A 17,686-nucleotide genomic window follows, 5' to 3' on the forward strand; every position below is an offset into this window, starting at 1 on the left:
GCGCCAACAAAGAAATTCAATTAAAACAAACGCCTGATTGAGCATCTCAATCAATCGTTTGAGAACTGACTGCATATTAGATTTTAATTGCCTTGATTTTGCCGCAAAACCATTTAAAAGTCTGGGCACCCTTATCATTTGTTTGCATTGCACTCAATAGTTTTGTATTAAAATTAATTGAATTTTGATTCGATGCCCGCCGTCGCGTTTTCTCTCATGCGGGGTGGGCTCTCCGCTTGCTCTTTTAATTACATTTTATTAAAAACATATGAGCGCCTCCGGCTATCTCCAGCGCCAGCATCCGCTGAGGCAGAGGGGAGAAGCAAACGAAATCCACAGCCGGAATCGGAGCATTCATTCAGTTTGCTCTGCTCGAGCAGTGAGGATCGCGACTCGTCTCCCAAGTAAAGAAATTTCCAAAGTGTGTGACACATTCAAGAAGTTTTAATATTCTGTTTGAAGACTTTTTTCTGGGGAGTTTTGGCGTGTCAGAAAGTGAGTAACAATTTTGGATTTGCTTAGTTCTGATTAATTTTAATATAAATACTAAATAAACATTCAGGCGCTCTACATTTAAAACACCAACAATTTATCAACCTTTTAACCCAAGCCAAATGCTTATCAACAAATTAATATTCTCTCGTTCAGCCTCGTCGTGTTTTTGTTTTTATTATTCATTTTTATACTCATTAGCGGTGTTTTATTTGTTGTAATTGTACTCTGTGATAATTTCACTCGCATATTTTCTGACCCAATTTCCCGAATGCAACATTTCCTTTCCAGCGGAAAACTGGCACGAGTCTGCTTGGAATCGCACATATTTTTGCGTCATTTGTTTATCGTTGCAAGAACAATATAGCATAGCCGATTATATGGCAGTCTATATACGCAAAATATATGCACACAGCACACAACGAGGTCTAACAATGAATCCGACAAGGAACCCATGCAATGCGCTTTGTTTGCAAATCTTTTTTCGGAATGACTTTATTTGTTTGCTTCCCCTTCCCGTTGCCCATAAAAATTGCATTTTTCTCGCTTGCATTTTGGCCATAAATTCCTCGCAGTTTTTGTTTGTTTATAGTTAACCGAAATATTTATGTTATAAACAAATTTTTGTTGGCTGCAATTTATGACAAGGAAATATTTGGTTTATAGCTAACACCCCCATCCGCATGCACAAAGGCCAACGATGTGGCGCCTCTACAATTTATTTTCAATTTCCCATTGATTCAGTTTCCTCTTGTCGCTGCACAGAAATACTTACGCTGCGGATTGCATAGCTGCTCGAATTTGCATCCCAATCAAAGATCATATCGGATCATCAGAGACGAGTCCACGCACTGCACTGCTGCACCATGGCCAGGGGAAGTCAAGCACTCCAATTAGTATTCTTAGCTTTAATTGCTCTATCGCAGTGGCAAACACTGGCAGCGGCGATGCCCGTCACGTAAGTAATTTGCAAATACATATACATAAATATTTACATATTTACATAAAGATGTACATTTATTTCTGATAGCCAAATGAACCTCTAAAATGTAGACTCTGAATTAATGCAACATTTCAGATGGAGAAATATTAAAGTGGTTCTAATTGGCAGCTAAAACTCGAAGATCTTTTACAATTTCCTCTCATTTAAAGAAATTTAAAGTTGAACAAATAATAGGATCATTCTCTATTGCTTCTCCATAATATGCTGGTGTAAGGAACATCTAACTTGATGAGAAATTACATACAAAAAATTATTTTCTTAGGTTTAACTTGTAGTAAAGTTCAAAAACAAAACGAAAATGAGTAAAGAAATTTGAAGTACAATTTCATGCAACGAAAACGCATAAAATCTCAGCTCATACATAAATCTCTTAAATCATAAAAAGAACTGTAATTGGATGCTTAATTTTTGAACAATTTCCCTTTGCCCATGTCGGATTCAAAGAGCACTAAAAATATTCTAGTTCTGGTGGTTGCCTCCAGCCCCAGCTCTCATCGCATTTGGACACATGTCACACACATTCGTTCGCACTTCATTTTGGGACATTCGGGCTCTTATCCCAAGGGGGAAGGGAGTGGGTTTTAGCGTAGCGAAATATGCGAGACATCAACAGTCCCAGTGCCAGTGCCACTTCCATCTAAGTCCCCTGCATTCATTCACAGTCCCAGTCCCAGGCGTTGTCCTCCTTCCTTCAAACGAAAAACGAAGATGTTCAGTCCCCTCCGTCTCTCCGGCTCTCCGTCCGTCTGTTGCTGTTCCGCTTATTTGTTTGTTTATTTTCGGACCCCGGGGCCGGGGCCGGGGCCGGGGCTGCAGCGCTCTAACTGCAGACACTTCATGCAAATGGGCAACGGGGAGTGGGAGTGGGGCATAGAGGCGGCATGTGTAGCCGGCGGCACTTAGGCAGTTGCATCTTCCCCCATCTCCCACTGTGGCATATCCATCAGCATCAATGCATTTCACACAAACAGAAACTAAAACAGGGTTCCTGACCCTGAGAACCGGAGAGAAGCAACCATTAACGATCGCAATCGAAATGGGAAACTGTATTGGGGGAATGAAGGAATGGTACACACAGCTGTGATGAGCGGAATGGGGAATGGGAATGGCGGCCCTTCAATATTTATAGATGCAATGGCGGAGGCCTCCCACTCAGATGATTAATGAGCTAGAAAAAATTCCTTGCAGCAATGAGGAGCTGCGCGGCACCCTCCAGTCGCTGATATATTCGTACAATCAGCTCGACAATAAGCTGGAACGGCACGAGCATCGTGAGCGTGCCTTGGGGGAGCTGCTCAAGAAGGCGCTGCAGTCGCTGCAAAAGGGCCAAAAGAGTTTGGAGCCCATCAATGGGATTTTCGGGAGGTTGGACGAGCGTGTTAGCCAGATCGAAACGATGCTCATTACGGTGAGTTGCGGAAAGTAACCAAATCTCCATCCCAGCTAATGCTGCATCTTCCACGTGCAGCAAGAGGAGAAATACAATGCGCAATCGGATCGCTTCAATCAGGCCACCGAGCACATGTTCAAATGGATGCGGGAGAATGACGAGTGCTTCAAGCGTCCTCCAGCCACTGCTAATCTGATTGCAGCACCCGCACCACCGGCCATTCCGAATGAGTTTGTGCAGGAGCAGCAGCGTCTGAACAAGCAGCTGCTGGAGGAGCTACAAAAACTCTCCTCGAGTGTCAACTCACTGCTGGACAGCAGCAAACAGACAGCCACGCAGACCCAGAAGAACTTTGACAGCCTGCCCAAGGCCAACGAACTGCTCACCCAGATTGAGGCGAAGCTGCAGCAGCACTCGTCCAGCGTCACGACAGCAGCACCGCCCAAGAACGATGAGTTTGAGACGCAGCTGCTGGAGCGTCTGAATGCTTTGGGTGGTCAGGTGGCCAAACTGAGCGATGTACCGCCACCAGCTCCTGCACCTGTTCCTGTTGGTCTGAACGAGAAGGACCGAGCGTACATCCAGGAGTTGAATAACGAGACGCTGAATGCGCTGGCCAAGCTGAAGAGTGAGACTGCGTTGGGACAGCAAACAGGTACGCACAAGCAATGTCTTAAATCTCTCCTTCTAATATCAATCTCTGCCTTCAGCTTTAACCCAAACCACGGAACGTCTACAGCAAACAGAGGCCAACATTCAGGCCGACGTTAAGCAGCTCTCCACCGATGTGGGCGTGTTGAACACCTACTTTGCCTCTGTCAACGAGAGCAACAGCAAGCTGAACGATGGCTTCGAGGCGTTGGGCAAGTTCAACAACATTATGATGACCAATTCGGAGGTGGTGCTGGACACACAGCGCAAGGTGGAGTTCGGCACGCTGCAGATTGTGCAGCGAGTGAGCAAGCTGCTGGAGGAGCAGGTGACCGACCTGAAGGCTGTGCTCAAGACACGTTTCACTGCGCTGGATGGCGCTGTGGTCAGTGGACAGCAGGAGACGACTCGCAACATTAGCGGACTGTTGGACACGGAGCTCACACAGGTGTGGCATCGCATTGAGATCATGTCCAGTGAGATTAGCCAGAGCAGGGACATGCTGAGCATCATTCAGGCTGCCTCCGATGGGTACATCAACAGCACTTTGGCCACCATGATGGGTCTGGGCGGCAAGGTGGAGGAGACCAAGAAGCACATGATCGATATGGATGAGAACTTGAACTTCCTGCTGGGCAAACTCTCGCTCATGTCCAGTGAGTTTGCCAACATCAAAAAGGGCCTCGCCGACTCGCTGGAGGACTTGCGCAACTCCTTCCATTTGCTGCACGAGCGCATGCCGACGGGTCCGGGGCCGCACAACATTGAGAAGAATCAGTATCTGACCGACGTGAATCTGCTGTCCAAGCGTCATGCCGAGGAGTAGAAGGTCCCACTGAAATTATATTTAACATGAAAAAATACAATAAACCTAACCGTAGCGCCTAAGGACACCAACCACTTACACACAACAAACATATTTATGCAATTGCGATCCTAAAACACACACAAATCAAATCTCTCTCTTAAATACATTTCGTTTATGAACAAATTATGAACTTTCTCGCTTACGTTCTAGAGGAATAGTTGAAGGGTTTATAATTTACATACGGATTAGGTTTAACTACTTAAATTGCATATTCGCTTGGCCACCCTACTTGCCCCACCTCTGCTCGCAGCGTGAGTATCGATAGAGCACCTTGGTGAAGCATTCCACGTTGAAGTAACGATCGCTGTGATGCGTATGGAATTCGGTGAAGCGCACATGCCACGGCATCAGACCATAGGTGCACGTTTGACGTGCAAAAATGATGCCCAGGTCCGGGTCGGGTGCCTCGTAGCCCAGCCGTTGCGACAGCCTTACGGTTATCTCCTCGCTGAGTGATTCCCGCTTCTGCAGAAGACCCTGCACCAGAGGTGTCTTCCGTATTTCGTACAGATCTCGGCAGACATCTGCTATAAGGGCATGGCAATCCGCGGGCCTGATTCGATAGACCTGCAGCACAAAGACAACAATAAAATCAATTAGCGTTTTGTACCGTGCACAGATAAGGCGACGATTAGTTCTGGGAACCATCGACGGTCGCTTAGTAACTTGTCTTATCAGTCAGTCTTACCTGCAGCTGGGGTATGTGCGTGCCGTTTACACCGTTCGCATACCCATTACTCCTCTTGTGGTGTCCATTTGTATGGCCGTTTGTTTTGTTATGAACCGTCCTCGCTGTCCAAATGTAGCACCTCCCGCTCGGGTCCTCCCTCGGCTGGCAGATTGGCTCCAATTCCACATAGCTGTCCTTTTCCTCGCGCCTGTCGTACACACTGACGTGCTTGATGCCAATGGCCAGGGCATAGCCAAAAATTGCATTTAGTCGTCCAGCATTCACGTAGTGATCATCCGGAGCTATGATGAGCACCAGGTGCTGCGGCACTTTCGTCAGACTTGCCTTGCACTCGGCTAGTAGGCGGCGCTCGTGCCGCTCACGCGCATCTTTTCCGCGACAAAAGTCATATGACCCGCGTACAAGCGCATAAAGTGTCTGGTGCTGTTGCCGCAGTAGCTCGTAGGCTCCGACCAGGAGTAGCAGGAGTTTGCCAAGCAGTAAGCAAATCACTTCAATCATGGTGGGATTGGCCTGCGGTATGTGTGGAATCGCTGGCGATTGCTACTGGCCTCCTGTTGCTTCTTGAGGTCCCGTTCAAAGTGTATACATGCAAACATAACCTGCAAAGGCGGAACGTTAGTTAAACCCTTTTGCCGGCGCCGAGGACTCACCCACGCTAATCCAGGCCTGTGTGGCGTAATTCTTCAATCACTACGTGGGGGTCATTGTGTTATGTAGCTGCTTTAGTATAAAGTTTATAAGCCCGATGCACCCCAACTAAAGTACGTGTTCTAAGCAGTGTGACCAGCTGGCAATAAAATATACCGTCAGGCCCTCGTAAATATACCAAAATATACCATTGCGTCTTCAAAATATACCGTGAATCTAAAATCATTTTTCTCGATTTGGATGTTCAGTCTTATTTTACCAGCTGGTTAGGACTTTCAGCTTTAGAAATGTCATTTTACTCAAATCAGCTTTTAATTCTCCGCAGGATTTGCTAATTTTATGATACATCTTTCCTCAATTAATTGCATAATAGGTTAAAACTAAAAAGGTCAACCAAAAAAATATATTTGCTATACTTAATAATACAAATCCATTTAATCAACTGCTTTTAATAATTAACAATGACTTTGTCTTACACTGACAGGCGTTTAACCTTTTCATATGTTTTGTTTGTACTATATACCGATCTGGATACATTCTCGGTATCTATAATCTGCAAATTTGTAAAGTAATTCATTGAGATTGTAACTGTTTCGAAAGATACCACTTCTAGGTCCAACCATCGATAGTACCGATAGTGCCATCGATAGTTCTCCACCTCTACACAGTTTTGCCGGTTCTGCTGCGTCTCCAAGTTCTTGTGAAAATATTAAGTACAATTAATTAATTATCTGCCAAGTCTTCAAAGCTAATCAAGGTGAGTAATCCACCAGAATAACCAACAACCGCACATCCTGCCCCCGTAGCTGGAGTTTGTGATTAAGTCGGTGTCTAGGCTGCTGTCTGGAATTAGTGAGTGGGTGGGTGTGTGCAAGTGTATCCTAAATATATATGTATAAAGATATGTATATTTATATCTACATATATATGTGCATGGTGTGAATGTACAAGAGACAGCTGTGCTGTGCCGCTGTGACAGCGAACCATGGTCGATTTAGATGTGATGGCTATTTTTGTGTGATTCATTTTGTTTTGTAAAATTAAATTCACACAAACACGTACATATATACGTGTGAGGGTGTGTAGATATGCTTTTCTGTGTTTTTCGATGTATTTTTAATGATGATTTCATATCCAATTCCATTTTACTTAACTAATTGCGCAGATACAAACGTATGTACATTGTATGCAAATTAATTTATTCGTGGATGTGGATGGTTCTAGTACATATTTTAACAACCCAACCCGATGCCTTAACTACTCAGCTGTTCTGTGACTCACGCACACACACACAGAGTCGTTCCCCAATTCGATAGTTAACGCAAGACCGACCACCGACCAAACCCAACCCTCGCCCGTATGTATGATGACTCAAAAGATGGCCGAAATGCTATCAGTAATATTCGCAACTAAAAACGGTTGCAGAGATTACAATTATTCCGGGTATTTTACTTACTGTTGCCTTATAAGGCGGTAAGTTTTAATTTACGATAGTGTTACCAACACAAGCATACGCACAGAATTGCATGCACGCATATGTGGGATAACGGTGCATCTGCTGCAGACATTTAATCTGTTTGCGATTCTAGTTTATAAACGCATCAGCAACAGCAGAAGCAACAAGAACTAGTATAGTCGGGGCGAAAGTTGCCACCGCTCTCGGAAACGGATTCGGATTCCCCACTCTTAATTGCCAGCCATTTGTTTTAGCCAGTTAAGATGTTAGGCACAAAAAACCACTTTACCGGTGCAATAAACTCATTGCGCAGCTGTCGAGGCTCTCTCTGTCCCGCTCTTTTTGTTTGTCTCTCTTGATTGCTCGCTGAGGGGAGCCTTAATGTAAGCTTTCTCTGCCGGTCAAGTGCATCTTTTTCGAGTTAGGCGAAATTATCTACGCCGAAAGTAAATATTAAGCTAACATTTTCATTGCCAATCAGTTGCTTGCCCGAATTGGTCAAGCCTCTCCTGCAGTGACAAGCCAAAATAGGCGAAAAATGCACATAACAGCTGAAAGCTTGAACTAAAATTTGCTGCCTATATGAGCTTAACATATTAATGTGGGGTTAACAGCAGAACAGAGGCCAGAGGCTGCGGCTGAGTTCTGTGTGCAGAGTGTATTACCAAGGGGGTGAGGCATATGTGCCGCGCTCTCTCGCTTTGTGCGCTCTCGCGGCATGCTTCACCTTGCATAACTGTTCCCCTTGCTCCTGTGCGTGCGCGTGTGCTCCTTTTAGGGTGTGTTCCGCCGTATGGGTGTGCCGTGACCGTCTGTCCGTGTGTGTGTGTGTATGTGTATTTGTGTGTCATTTAGCCCCCGCAGTCGTCACTTGACCCAGTTGGAGCCCGGAACAGCAACCAGGAAATTTCTTTTATATTGGACAGAAAACTGCTGTGAAAAAGTGTGTGTTAAATCTGTTAATCTCTCACCTGGAGTCGGACGTCAGACAGATAGACAGACAGATAAGCCACGAAGGAGTGGCTGACCTGACTCCGCTTTTGGTTTCCATTTCTCATGTGTTCTTTCCTTTTGCGGCTTTTGTCATTTGCCTCTTCTAACCCATTTGTATGGCTGCCTGCCACCGCCACCGTCAATGTGCTGATGCTCTGATGCTGAATGCCACCGATGTTGTGTGTGACCGCTGTGCCGTGTCCGTGTGTCTAAGCATGAGATAAAAGAAGAAAAAAACGTTAAACGGAAATTATATAATGTGCTACAACGTTCGTCTTTAAAGTGAAGACCACCCAACGGCCGCAAAATGTTCTCATGCTGTCGAGCCAATACCAAAGTAAGCAAAAAGGACAAGGGCAGCAAAGTCGAAGAAGAGAATGAAGAGGTGCCAGTGCCAGAACCAGTGTCACCCAATCCAACGAACGAAAAGGAGGAGCCACCACAGCCACCCCAGCTGAATGGCACTGCAGCCAAGCTTGAAAGTGAACCCGAGCCGGAGCTAAAGCTAATGCCAGTGCCACAGCCAGAACCAGAGCCACAGCCAGTCACTGTGGAGGCGGACGACAATGTCGCCCAGCCACTGTCGAACGATGAAGTTACCAAATCCGATACTGGTATTAACTTATTCCCTAAGTATACACAACTCTATCTACTCTACCACTCTCTCTGCTGCTGCTGCTGCTGCTGCTCTGTGTGCTCTTTGAAGCACTGCAAAGCAATCGCACGCTCGGCTTTTGTGTACTTTTGCACAGGGTTCAGAGACCTCCGCAGCCTGGACCTGCAGCCCAGCCCAAACCCAGGCCAGAGCTTCGTGCTACTTCTTCTTATCTCTACTTTTCTTTTTGATTTTGAACCACTTTATGCTGTCTTTCGTTGTACTTTCCGCCTGTTTCCATGTGGCTGTAAGGGAATATCAAGGCATGGTGACGATTCATTAGCTGATAATGACTTTACCACACATAAACATCAATCAAAGTCAGAGATAAGCTATAAAAGTAAACGATAAATGTTTGCAGTCATCGAACCTGAAAATAATCATTTATAAAACGATTTTAAATCGATTAATTTATCGCCTCGCTGCCTTGATATTCCCTGCCACAACTTAAACTTCTCTTAGAGTAATCCTAAGCAACGTTTTCACAGTTATTGTAGACGTTTTAGCTGCACCAGCAACCACTGAAAAAGAGACAGCAAGTCTTCCATCTCCCGTGCTACAATCTTCGCTTCGCTCTACACATTCCTCGACCTCTACGGCCCCACCCGCATCGATGACGAGCGCCGGTGTGGAGGATGAGGATGATGTGGTTGTGGCAACGGTTACACCGACAACGCCGCCACCACCACAGCCACCGCCCACAAAGAGCTGCCTGTCGCGCCACAATTCAACACATCAATCCATCAAGAAGAAGGTGAACATCAGCAATCGGGCGGAGATAATTGAGCCGGAGCCGGAGCTGCCACCGCTCGGCATGCACAATCACAATTACAACAATGGCTCGCTGGCCGACGACGATGAGGTGTTCTCGGACTCGTTGCCACCGCCCAAGCGGGAGAGCATGTGTGCGCCATATATCGAGGGGGATCTGGTCTCCGAAACTCTGGCATTCGCCCACGGCCTGCCCGTGTGGTTCGAAGACGAGCGACTCAATGAGATGTATGCGCCTTGTTCTTCTTTAATTCTTGTTTAGTTTTTGCTCCTTACGCGTTCTCTGCGTTCGCTAATCCTTTTTCGACTATTCACATCCTCTGTTGTCCTTCATGTTCAGGGGCTGCATTGAGCCACCGGTGACGCCAGTGGGACGCGATGAGCTGGAACTGAAGCGGCAACGCCTGTACACGGAGTTACTGCGAGCGGCACACGCGGCCGTCGAGCACAGCGTGGCCGTGCGGGGTATGATGATGGCCTCGTCCTCAGTTCTGTTCTTTGGCTCTGTTTTTTAAACGAAATTACTTGCATCTAGTGTGGTTTAATTTACAAGCGATTTGTGTGGAATTTTTCACTCATTTTCCGTTGATCAAATCGCTTGTGTCTGAGAGTTAAACTTAAATAGCGTTCAAGTAACTTTGCATTTTGTATTGGAACTCTCTATTGTTCCTTCTCACTTGTTCTTTCGTTCTGTTTTGTCTGCTGTTTTCTTCCTAGTGTTTTGCATGTGGCAATGTCGTCTATTCTTTGATTTTTTATACCCTTGCAGAAGATAATTTCAGCCTCCTAGAAGTCTGTCTGCTAATGCTCTTATGGTAAAGTTATCGAAGATAATCCATCTCTAAGAATAAGCTCTCCCTGTATTAGGCACTTATCGATCTGCAAGGGTATCGACAGCTTCGGCATGCGAAGTTTGACTTTCTTTCGTGGTCCTTCACGCTGACCAACACTTTGATTTATTACATTTCTTAATTGATGTTTATTAAGTGCACTTAGTCCTGCAGCTCATCATCATCATCATCATCATCATTATTCCAGCTCATTCCATCTTGCTCTCTCGCAGCGACATTTTTTGCTCGCTGACTTTTGATTTATACTCGTGCCATGTAATGTTTTTTCCATAGCGAAACTTTTGTGTGTTGTGTGCACGATTTGTTAGGGGGGAAGGGACACACTCTCCATCACGAATTTTACTTTGTACTCTGTGTGATTATTATATAGATTTTTCAATGTTCTTAAAGCACTTAATTTCATTAACGACAAACCAATGTTGGAGTTTTTATAACAAAAGAAATTCTCTAACCATTCAGAAAACGAACCCGACGCTAAGCCATCGGCTGCTGCTGGACATTTGGAAAGCATTTGTGAACGCTTGGAGAGTCTAGTTGATCGCTTGGAGCGTACCTTGATCGCGCCACAGTCGCAGTCGCAGGCCCAGCCGGAATCGATTGAATTGCCCCCGCCACCATCACCACCACCGCCACCACCACTAGAAGCTGAAGAAGCCGCTAACCCAGAAGACGTTCAAGCCGAAGCACCTCCAAGCAGCATCATGAGTGTCGCTGGATTCGAGGACATCGTTGCGGGTCCGCTGAGCAAATACCTGACTCTCTCCGCTAAAATTGGCGGCGATGTGGCCCAGCATGCCGAACTCGTGAGAAGCGTTTTTGCGTGAGTCAAACCGAGCATGAATCAACCTGCTGTTTGCTCAATTTTTGGTCTCTCTTTCAATAGCCTGCAGCAGCAGTATGTGACGCTGGCCACGCAGATTGCTCAGCCGGCGCAGCCAAAGCAAGCGGAGCTGCTGAAGCCCACGTCGACGCAGATCAGCGCCATTCAGGATTATCGCGAGAAGCATCGCACGTCGCCGTTTTTCAATCATCTGTCCGCCATTAGCGAGAGCATCCCTGCCCTCGGCTGGGTGTGCGTTGAGAAGACGCCCGGACCGTATGTCAAGGAGATGAACGATGCCGGCCAGTTCTACACGAATCGTGTGCTGAAGGAGTGGAAGGAGAAGGACAGCACGCATGTGGAGTGGGCACGTTCCTGGGTGCAGACCCTCACCGAACTGCAGGCCTACATCAAGCAGTATCACACCACGGGTCTGGTGTGGTCCGGCAAGGGGGCGGCACCGTCTGGCGGTGCCCCACCACCGCCACCACCCGGCGGTCTGCCACCACCACCACCACCATTGGACTTGAGCGCCCTGAAGCTGGAGAGCGGCGGCGATGATCGTAATGCGCTTTTTGCGCAGATCAATCAGGGCGCTGACATTACCAAGAGTGAGTATGAAGTGTTTCCATTCCGTGGATTGTTCATCAATCTTTGGGTGTTTCATTTCAGACTTAAAGAAGGTCACTGGTGATATGCAGACCCACAAGAATCCCTCACTGCGCACTGGACCGGCACCATTCAAGACGCCCGCTCAGTCGGGCTCATCGGCTGCACCCGCAGCACCTGCCGTTGCCAAGGAACCCGTCTTCACACGCGATGGCAAGAAGTGGCTCATCGAATACCAGAAGAACAACACTGGCCTGCTGGTGGACAATGCTGAGATGAACAATGTGGTGTATGTGTTCCGCTGCGAGGGCTCCACGCTGACGGTCAAGGGCAAGGTGAACAACATTGTGCTGGACTCGTGCAAGAAGTGCTCGCTGCTGTTCGACTCGGTGGTGGCCTCCGTGGAGTTTGTCAACTGCCAGAGCGTCCAAATGCAGGTGCTCGGCTTTGTGCCAACAATTTCCATTGACAAGAGCGATGGCTGCCAAATGTATTTGTCCAAGGAGTCGCTGGGCGTGGAGATTGTTAGCTCCAAGTCTTCCGAGATGAATATACTCTTGCCCGATGCAAGCGGTGATTATGTGAGTGCCAAAAGGAATGCGAAACTTCTCCAAATAAAACTAATTTGTGCTCTCTTTTTGCAGACTGAGCTGGCTGTTCCAGAGCAGTATAAGACCACCATTGCTGGCAAGACCCTCAAGACTGTGTGCGTGGACAGCCTCGGCTAATGTGTGTGCGTGTGTTGGGTATCCAGCCATCCGTTGCTTTTCCAGCTATCATCAACAGCATTGGCCAGACACGGCAATCATTGTGTGTATCTAATATTAAGCGCAAAAAGTTTTCGTAATTCAGAAATTGTAAGAGCCCCAAAAACAAACACAAAACATTTGCTATCGTGAAAAGTATTTATATTTAAAGATATTTATGTCGCATGTCAATGGAAAAGCGATGAAAAAGGAACCGCAAGGAACAGAACCCCCAATGTATTTATATCGAGATTCGAACATTTTTTAAGCAGACTCTTCATTTGATCGTCAGAAAATACAACAAACACTTTTTTATATTCTATTGAAATAAAATTTAAACATTTTTTATCAAATAAAAAAAAGGAGAAATTGAAAGCGTTTTATTTCTACTAGAATTACATTTACAATTCAATTATTAAAGCCTGGATCTGTGGGTGGTAGATTAGGGGGCTAGGAATGGCTGTTAATACTTTTGATCCTATATCTTCTTGTACTCGATTCGCTCCACTTTGACCTCGTCGCCAATTAGCTGATAGACGTACGTCACCACCGTCGTGCTTTGGATGTCCATCAGCACGAAAGAGGGCACCACGTTCATGTCCAGCGGATTGAAGGCGCCCGTTGCCGAGCCTGGATTGATGTAGAACTTGTTGCCGTGCTCGTACGCCTCGAACTTGTACGTGTGTCCCGTTATCAGTATGTCCACATCCAGCTGGCGTTGAATCAGCGCCAGTGCTTCTGGATCGCCGCGCGGCACCACCTGATGGCCATGGCACAGGCCGATGCGGAATTGGCCCACTGTCACCACCTTCTGCTCCGGATAGCTGAGATTCTCGTCAAAGTCACCGCGCACTATGTGCACATCGTTGGCCAGCGATTTCAGATAGTCGTAGGACTCTTTTGTGCAGATGTTGCCGGTGGCCAGTATGTGGTGGATCCGTCCCGGCACCAGCAGCTTCTTGAACTTGTAGGGCAGGCTGCTGCAGCGATGCGGGATGTGCAGATCCCCGAGTACCAGGACGAGCATTGTATTATCCTTGGGGGTGTTATCTTGTTTTGTTTTTCCCTAAATATGTGAAACGCCCAGCGATTGAGCTGAAATTGCAGTATGACCAGGTCGATAAAATACCAATCAAATACCAAGGGATGTACCGAATTACAGTGGGCTTGAGATCTCAGACATGTGTACAAAATTGTTGTTGTTAATTTATTTATCGCAGATGTAGTTTTTGATCCTTATATTAGATCCTTCTCTTTTGCCTTTTTATACATTTTTGGGCTTGTGCATTGGAATTGAATTGAATACTGTAATGACATGCGAGAGCTATTATGCTCTATATGCTCTAACAAATGTTGTACATTTGTTGTTTAAACCTTAATATGTACACAATCCAATAAAAGGTGTCCTTTAAATAACCTAAATTGAAGAAATTTGGTTCACCAATCATAAAAAATTATATATTCATTGCAAAGAGTCCCAGCTATCTTTTAATGTTAAATCGAATATCAAAATAGAGGAATATGATTTCCATCGGTATATTTACGGTATATTGTGAAATTGATACTGTATTTGTCGGCATTTTGGTAAAGCTTGTTATCGATAAAATGGAACCGGAACAAAATGCAAGCACCGAAAGTACGTTCTGTAAATAATTGAAATATCTCGTATTTTATGGATATTTTACAGCTGAGTCCGGCATCGACCTGTTGGTCATCGTGCTGGACACGAATCCATCACAGCACATCGTCCGCCAGAACCCGCAGAACCTCACACAGATACTGGAGGCGGTGATCGCTTTCGGCAATGCGCACCTCATGCAGAAGGCACAGAACAAATTGGCGGTCATCTCCTGCTCGCATCATGCAACGTAGGTGGAATACTTTCTTCTAGTTACATCTTCGTAAATGATTGAGTTTTGCTTTGGCAGAAATTTCCTCTATCCACAGCCAAGGCGTCAGGTGGAACTGCGACAGATTGACGGCCAGTACGAGGCCTTCAGCTTGGTGGAGAAGACAGTGAAGCAGCAGCTAGGCAGCATTCTGATGAATGCCCCTAGCCTTAATGCACCCTCTGAGAGCCTGCTGGCTGGCAGCATGGCCATGGCACTATGCTACATATCAAGAGTGAGTCAGAACTGAGCTCCAAAGACAAATCTAACTCGAATTTCGTTCCATTTCAGTTGCAACGCAATGTTGCCGCCGGCGTTAAGATGCACTCACGCATTCTGGTGCTGACGGGCAGCAATGAGTGCTCCTCCCAGTACATGACATTCATGAATGTCTTCTTTACCGCACAAAAGCTGGGCATCACCATTGACACCTGCGCCTTGGATAAAACTTTGAGCTTGCTGCAACAAGGCTGTGATATAACCACTGGCCAGTTCCTAAAGGTCACACAGTTGGATGGCCTGCTACAGTATTTACTGTGGGTGTTTCTGCCGGCACCACAGATGCGTCACAAATTGGTGCTGCCGCCACCGCCAAAGGTGGACTATCGCGCCTCCTGCTTCTGCCATCGAGAGCTCATTGACATTGGTTACGTTTGCTCCGTTTGCCTGTCGGTGTTCTGCAAATATAGTCCCATATGCACCACGTGCCAGTGAGTAGAGAAGAGGTTTATCTCTCTGATTTTTAGTACAAGGTTTTTGTGTATCTTTGCAGCACAATTTTCAAGACTCCGGGACCACTGCCCGTCAAGGCTAAGAAGAAAAAAAAGGATAAGCAAATGTAACTTCAAGAGAAGCTTCGTTGGAATTCGCGGGAAAGGAACCGCGCTTGGCTTCCGGTTACTTCATATTCTATAAGTTCAAACCTCAATCCATTTTCTGTACATTTTGTACACTCAGGAACACATTCTTTATCATCTTTCTCATACATTTCTTGTAATTTTACTAAAATACATAGGGCCAAAGTTGGCTGGCAGATAAGGTATCACCATTTGGCCATATTTAAGCCCCTTTGGGTGCTCAAACTTGAACACATCCGAGAAGAGTTCCGTCTGTCTGCTCAGATCTTTAATCGTCGCAGTGATGCCGTGTTCGATGAAGACTTTCTGCAGCGCCATGTGCACCACGCCATCGTTTTGTATGGGCGATAGCGAGCAGGTGGAGTAGACAAGACTGCCGCCGGGTCGCAGCAGCCGCAGACAGTTGGCCAGAATGCCCGACTGGAGCTCGGGTATGCGCAGGCGTTCCTTGATGCGCGACGGCTTGAAGATGTTGTTGTCCTGCTCCATGACCACATGACGATCGGTGGTGCAGGGCACATCCACCAGGATTTTGTCGTACTGCTGGTACTCATCCAGATTCCGGGCATCACTTTGACTGAAGATCAGATGCTTGGCGGCCGAGCGCTGCTTGTAGTCAAAGAGGAACTCCTGCATGAGGCGGCGCACTCTGTTCACGCGTGACTCCTGGATATCGTTGCACACCAGTTGGTCCAGGTGGAGTGTCTGCAGCAGCAGCAGTGACTTGCCACCCGGCGAGGCACAGGCATCCAGCACCTTCTCGCCGGGCTGCACCTGCAGGAAGAGTGGCGGCAGCGCGGAGGCGCCGTCCATCATGAAGTGAGAGGAGACGCCCGTGAGGCATTTCTTTGGCGCCTTAAAGTCCGAGCAGTTGCCCATTTCGTAGGTGTACAGCGCCAAGTGCTCGGGATAGTGGAAAGAAGTTTCCGGCTCTATCCGCAGGGGAAAATCTGCACTGGTCTGGTAGTATTTGTAGTGCTCCGACTCTGCCACCCAATCCTCCATGCCCTTGATGCTGTGCGCAGGCATATACTCGTACAGGCCACCGGTGCCAAACTGGGGATCAACCAAGCGGTGTTCATCCAGCTTCACATCATCCTCCAGCGCTTTTGTCAGGCTCTGCTTGAAGTCCGGCGACTCTGTTTGTGTCACCTCCTTTGCCTCGACGTTATCGTACTTCAATTGTTGTGGCATCTGCACAGACGCACCATCCTCTCCCGCACTGGGGTAAATGGAAGCCACCTCGCGTTCCTGTTGCTTTCGCAGCAGCGCATCAAGTTTGTTGTCGATTTCGTAACGATTCTGGCCTTGCCCCTCCGTCGCTGGGTCTGTCCCCCGGAGACGTTCCTGGGCCAAATTGATGAGGGACTTCATGTTGATGGCCCCGTCTGTCTCCAGCATGCTGCAGGTTTGTTCCGTGTCCCCGAAATTGTTCACCATGGCAATGTACTTGTGCCTCGTGAGCAATGCGGCTCGCATGTTCTTCCATCGTGTGCCGTAAACGGAGCCGTAGAAGTCATCGAAGCTGTCTATGGCACGGTCGCAGTTGTTTTTCTTGTTCTGCAACACATTCCATCGCTTCTTTCCTCCACTTTTCCAGCGTCGCTGCAGCCAAAAAACGCTGCGAACGTTTAACATTTTTAAATTTGATTTTGTTTTTACAATACCGCAAATCTACCAAAACAATTATGAAATATACCATTATATACCTCAGAAATGTACCGAAACATACCGAAAATCCTGAACCATTTTTCTTGACTTTGATCTTCTGTTTATTTTTACAATCTGGTTAGGACTCTCAGCACTAAACCAATAATTTTACTCGATTCATCAATCAACTCTCCACAAGATTGATTATTCTTTAGAACCTATCTTCATTGGATTGATTCCAAAAAAAGGTTAAAAGGAAAAGGTCAACAACATAAACAGCATTGAAAGTTAAGTGGGTGGGAATGGAATGTTACGTCATTTGAGAATTTGTTGCTGGCCAACCGATAGTATGGTATGGGCATTTGTGTAATATTACAATTCCAATTTACCAGCTGCTTGTTGTCCAGACAAATTTTTATTGGATTGCTTAAAAAATAAGGTTCAAATTAAGAAGATAAACAAAGTGCCGCTACTTTTGGTGTTGTGAAATGTTCCGAATAACCGTTCAAGCTCAATGTTAGAGAATGTTAATGTTAAATGTTAAAGTTGTCGCGGAAATTTAAACCATTCCTTGTCCGAAACCAATAATTCCTTGAGACCAACAAAAATTTAACCTTTATGGCCAAAGACGCCTCAATAATTG

At 46.4% G+C, this 17,686-nt stretch overlaps 6 protein-coding genes across 8 annotated transcripts; 3 read left to right on the top strand and 3 right to left on the bottom strand.

Moving 5' to 3' along the window:
• Window positions 1-347: 347 nt before the first annotated feature.
• On the top strand, window positions 348-4,530 carry LOC117901621. Its single transcript, XM_034812449.1, has 5 exons — window positions 348-495; window positions 1,258-1,450; window positions 2,684-2,903; window positions 2,964-3,540; window positions 3,596-4,530. The coding sequence occupies exons 2-5, from the start codon at window positions 1,359-1,361 to the stop codon at window positions 4,360-4,362; spliced, it is 1,656 nt and encodes a 551-aa protein (XP_034668340.1). The 5' UTR covers window positions 348-495; window positions 1,258-1,358; the 3' UTR covers window positions 4,363-4,530.
• LOC117901625 (dehydrodolichyl diphosphate synthase complex subunit nus1) lies at window positions 4,496-5,898 on the bottom strand. Of its 2 annotated transcripts, none has more exons than XM_034812454.1 (3): window positions 5,749-5,898; window positions 5,093-5,697; window positions 4,496-4,971 (listed from the first exon to the last, which is right to left on the bottom strand). In XM_034812454.1, exons 2-3 carry the CDS (start codon window positions 5,594-5,596, stop codon window positions 4,630-4,632), a joined length of 846 nt encoding a protein of 281 aa, XP_034668345.1. In that variant the 5' UTR covers window positions 5,597-5,697; window positions 5,749-5,898; the 3' UTR covers window positions 4,496-4,629. The 2 variants fall into 2 exon arrangements, with proteins under 2 accessions (XP_034668345.1, XP_034668346.1); XM_034812455.1 differs by having other exon boundaries at window positions 5,753-5,892.
• Window positions 5,899-6,365: 467 nt separating this feature from the next.
• Window positions 6,366-13,000, top strand: LOC117900685 (adenylyl cyclase-associated protein 1). 2 transcript variants are annotated; one of them, XM_034811133.1, is made up of 5 exons: window positions 6,366-6,503; window positions 10,932-11,292; window positions 11,356-11,903; window positions 11,965-12,482; window positions 12,546-13,000. In XM_034811133.1, the coding sequence occupies exons 2-5, from the start codon at window positions 11,174-11,176 to the stop codon at window positions 12,627-12,629; spliced, it is 1,269 nt and encodes a 422-aa protein (XP_034667024.1). In that variant the 5' UTR covers window positions 6,366-6,503; window positions 10,932-11,173; the 3' UTR covers window positions 12,630-13,000. The 2 variants fall into 2 exon arrangements, with proteins under 2 accessions (XP_034667024.1, XP_034667023.1); XM_034811132.1 differs by lacking the exon at window positions 6,366-6,503 and adding an exon at window positions 9,939-10,086.
• On the bottom strand, window positions 12,995-13,763 carry LOC117900686 (vacuolar protein sorting-associated protein 29). The gene has a single exon (XM_034811134.1). It carries the CDS (start codon window positions 13,672-13,674, stop codon window positions 13,126-13,128), a length of 549 nt encoding a protein of 182 aa, XP_034667025.1. The 5' UTR covers window positions 13,675-13,763; the 3' UTR covers window positions 12,995-13,125.
• A 393-nt stretch (window positions 13,764-14,156) lies between these two features.
• Window positions 14,157-15,578, top strand: LOC117901365 (general transcription factor IIH subunit 3). Its single transcript, XM_034812074.1, has 5 exons — window positions 14,157-14,283; window positions 14,335-14,515; window positions 14,576-14,771; window positions 14,828-15,246; window positions 15,309-15,578. Exons 1-5 carry the CDS (start codon window positions 14,169-14,171, stop codon window positions 15,376-15,378), a joined length of 981 nt encoding a protein of 326 aa, XP_034667965.1. The 5' UTR covers window positions 14,157-14,168; the 3' UTR covers window positions 15,379-15,578.
• On the bottom strand, window positions 15,475-17,062 carry LOC117901363 (5-methylcytosine rRNA methyltransferase NSUN4). The gene has a single exon (XM_034812073.1). The coding sequence runs from the start codon at window positions 17,029-17,031 to the stop codon at window positions 15,517-15,519; it is 1,515 nt and encodes a 504-aa protein (XP_034667964.1). The 5' UTR covers window positions 17,032-17,062; the 3' UTR covers window positions 15,475-15,516.
• Window positions 17,063-17,686: the final 624 nt, after the last annotated feature.

This window comes from Drosophila subobscura, chromosome U (genome assembly GCF_008121235.1).
Source record: "Drosophila subobscura isolate 14011-0131.10 chromosome U, UCBerk_Dsub_1.0, whole genome shotgun sequence".
NCBI lineage: Eukaryota > Metazoa > Arthropoda > Insecta > Diptera > Drosophilidae > Drosophila > Drosophila subobscura.

Bases quoted from the DNA above. Each gene is read 5' to 3' on its own strand.
- LOC117901621 (XM_034812449.1), top strand. From the start codon at position 1,359: ATGGCCAGGGGAAGTCAAGCACTCCAATTAGTATTCTTAGCTTTAATT. The intron at 2,904-2,963 runs GTGAGTTGCGGA...TTCCACGTGCAG, and splicing joins TCGAAACGATGCTCATTACG to CAAGAGGAGAAATACAATGC. The intron at 3,541-3,595 runs GTACGCACAAGC...CTCTGCCTTCAG, and splicing joins TGCGTTGGGACAGCAAACAG to CTTTAACCCAAACCACGGAA.
- LOC117901625 (XM_034812454.1), bottom strand. From the start codon at position 5,596: ATGATTGAAGTGATTTGCTTACTGCTTGGCAAACTCCTGCTACTCCTG. The intron at 4,972-5,092 runs GTAAGACTGACT...TTTGTGCTGCAG, and splicing joins CGCACATACCCCAGCTGCAG to GTCTATCGAATCAGGCCCGC.
- LOC117900685 (XM_034811132.1), top strand. From the start codon at position 9,954: ATGTTCAGGGGCTGCATTGAGCCACCGGTGACGCCAGTGGGACGCGAT. The intron at 10,087-10,931 runs GTATGATGATGG...CTAACCATTCAG, and splicing joins GCACAGCGTGGCCGTGCGGG to AAAACGAACCCGACGCTAAG. The intron at 12,483-12,545 runs GTGAGTGCCAAA...CTCTTTTTGCAG, and splicing joins CCGATGCAAGCGGTGATTAT to ACTGAGCTGGCTGTTCCAGA.
- LOC117900686 (XM_034811134.1), bottom strand. From the start codon at position 13,674: ATGCTCGTCCTGGTACTCGGGGATCTGCACATCCCGCATCGCTGCAGC.
- LOC117901365 (XM_034812074.1), top strand. From the start codon at position 14,169: ATGATTTCCATCGGTATATTTACGGTATATTGTGAAATTGATACTGTA. The intron at 14,284-14,334 runs GTACGTTCTGTA...GATATTTTACAG, and splicing joins ACAAAATGCAAGCACCGAAA to CTGAGTCCGGCATCGACCTG. The intron at 14,516-14,575 runs GTAGGTGGAATA...TTGCTTTGGCAG, and splicing joins TCCTGCTCGCATCATGCAAC to AAATTTCCTCTATCCACAGC.
- LOC117901363 (XM_034812073.1), bottom strand. From the start codon at position 17,031: ATGTTAAACGTTCGCAGCGTTTTTTGGCTGCAGCGACGCTGGAAAAGT.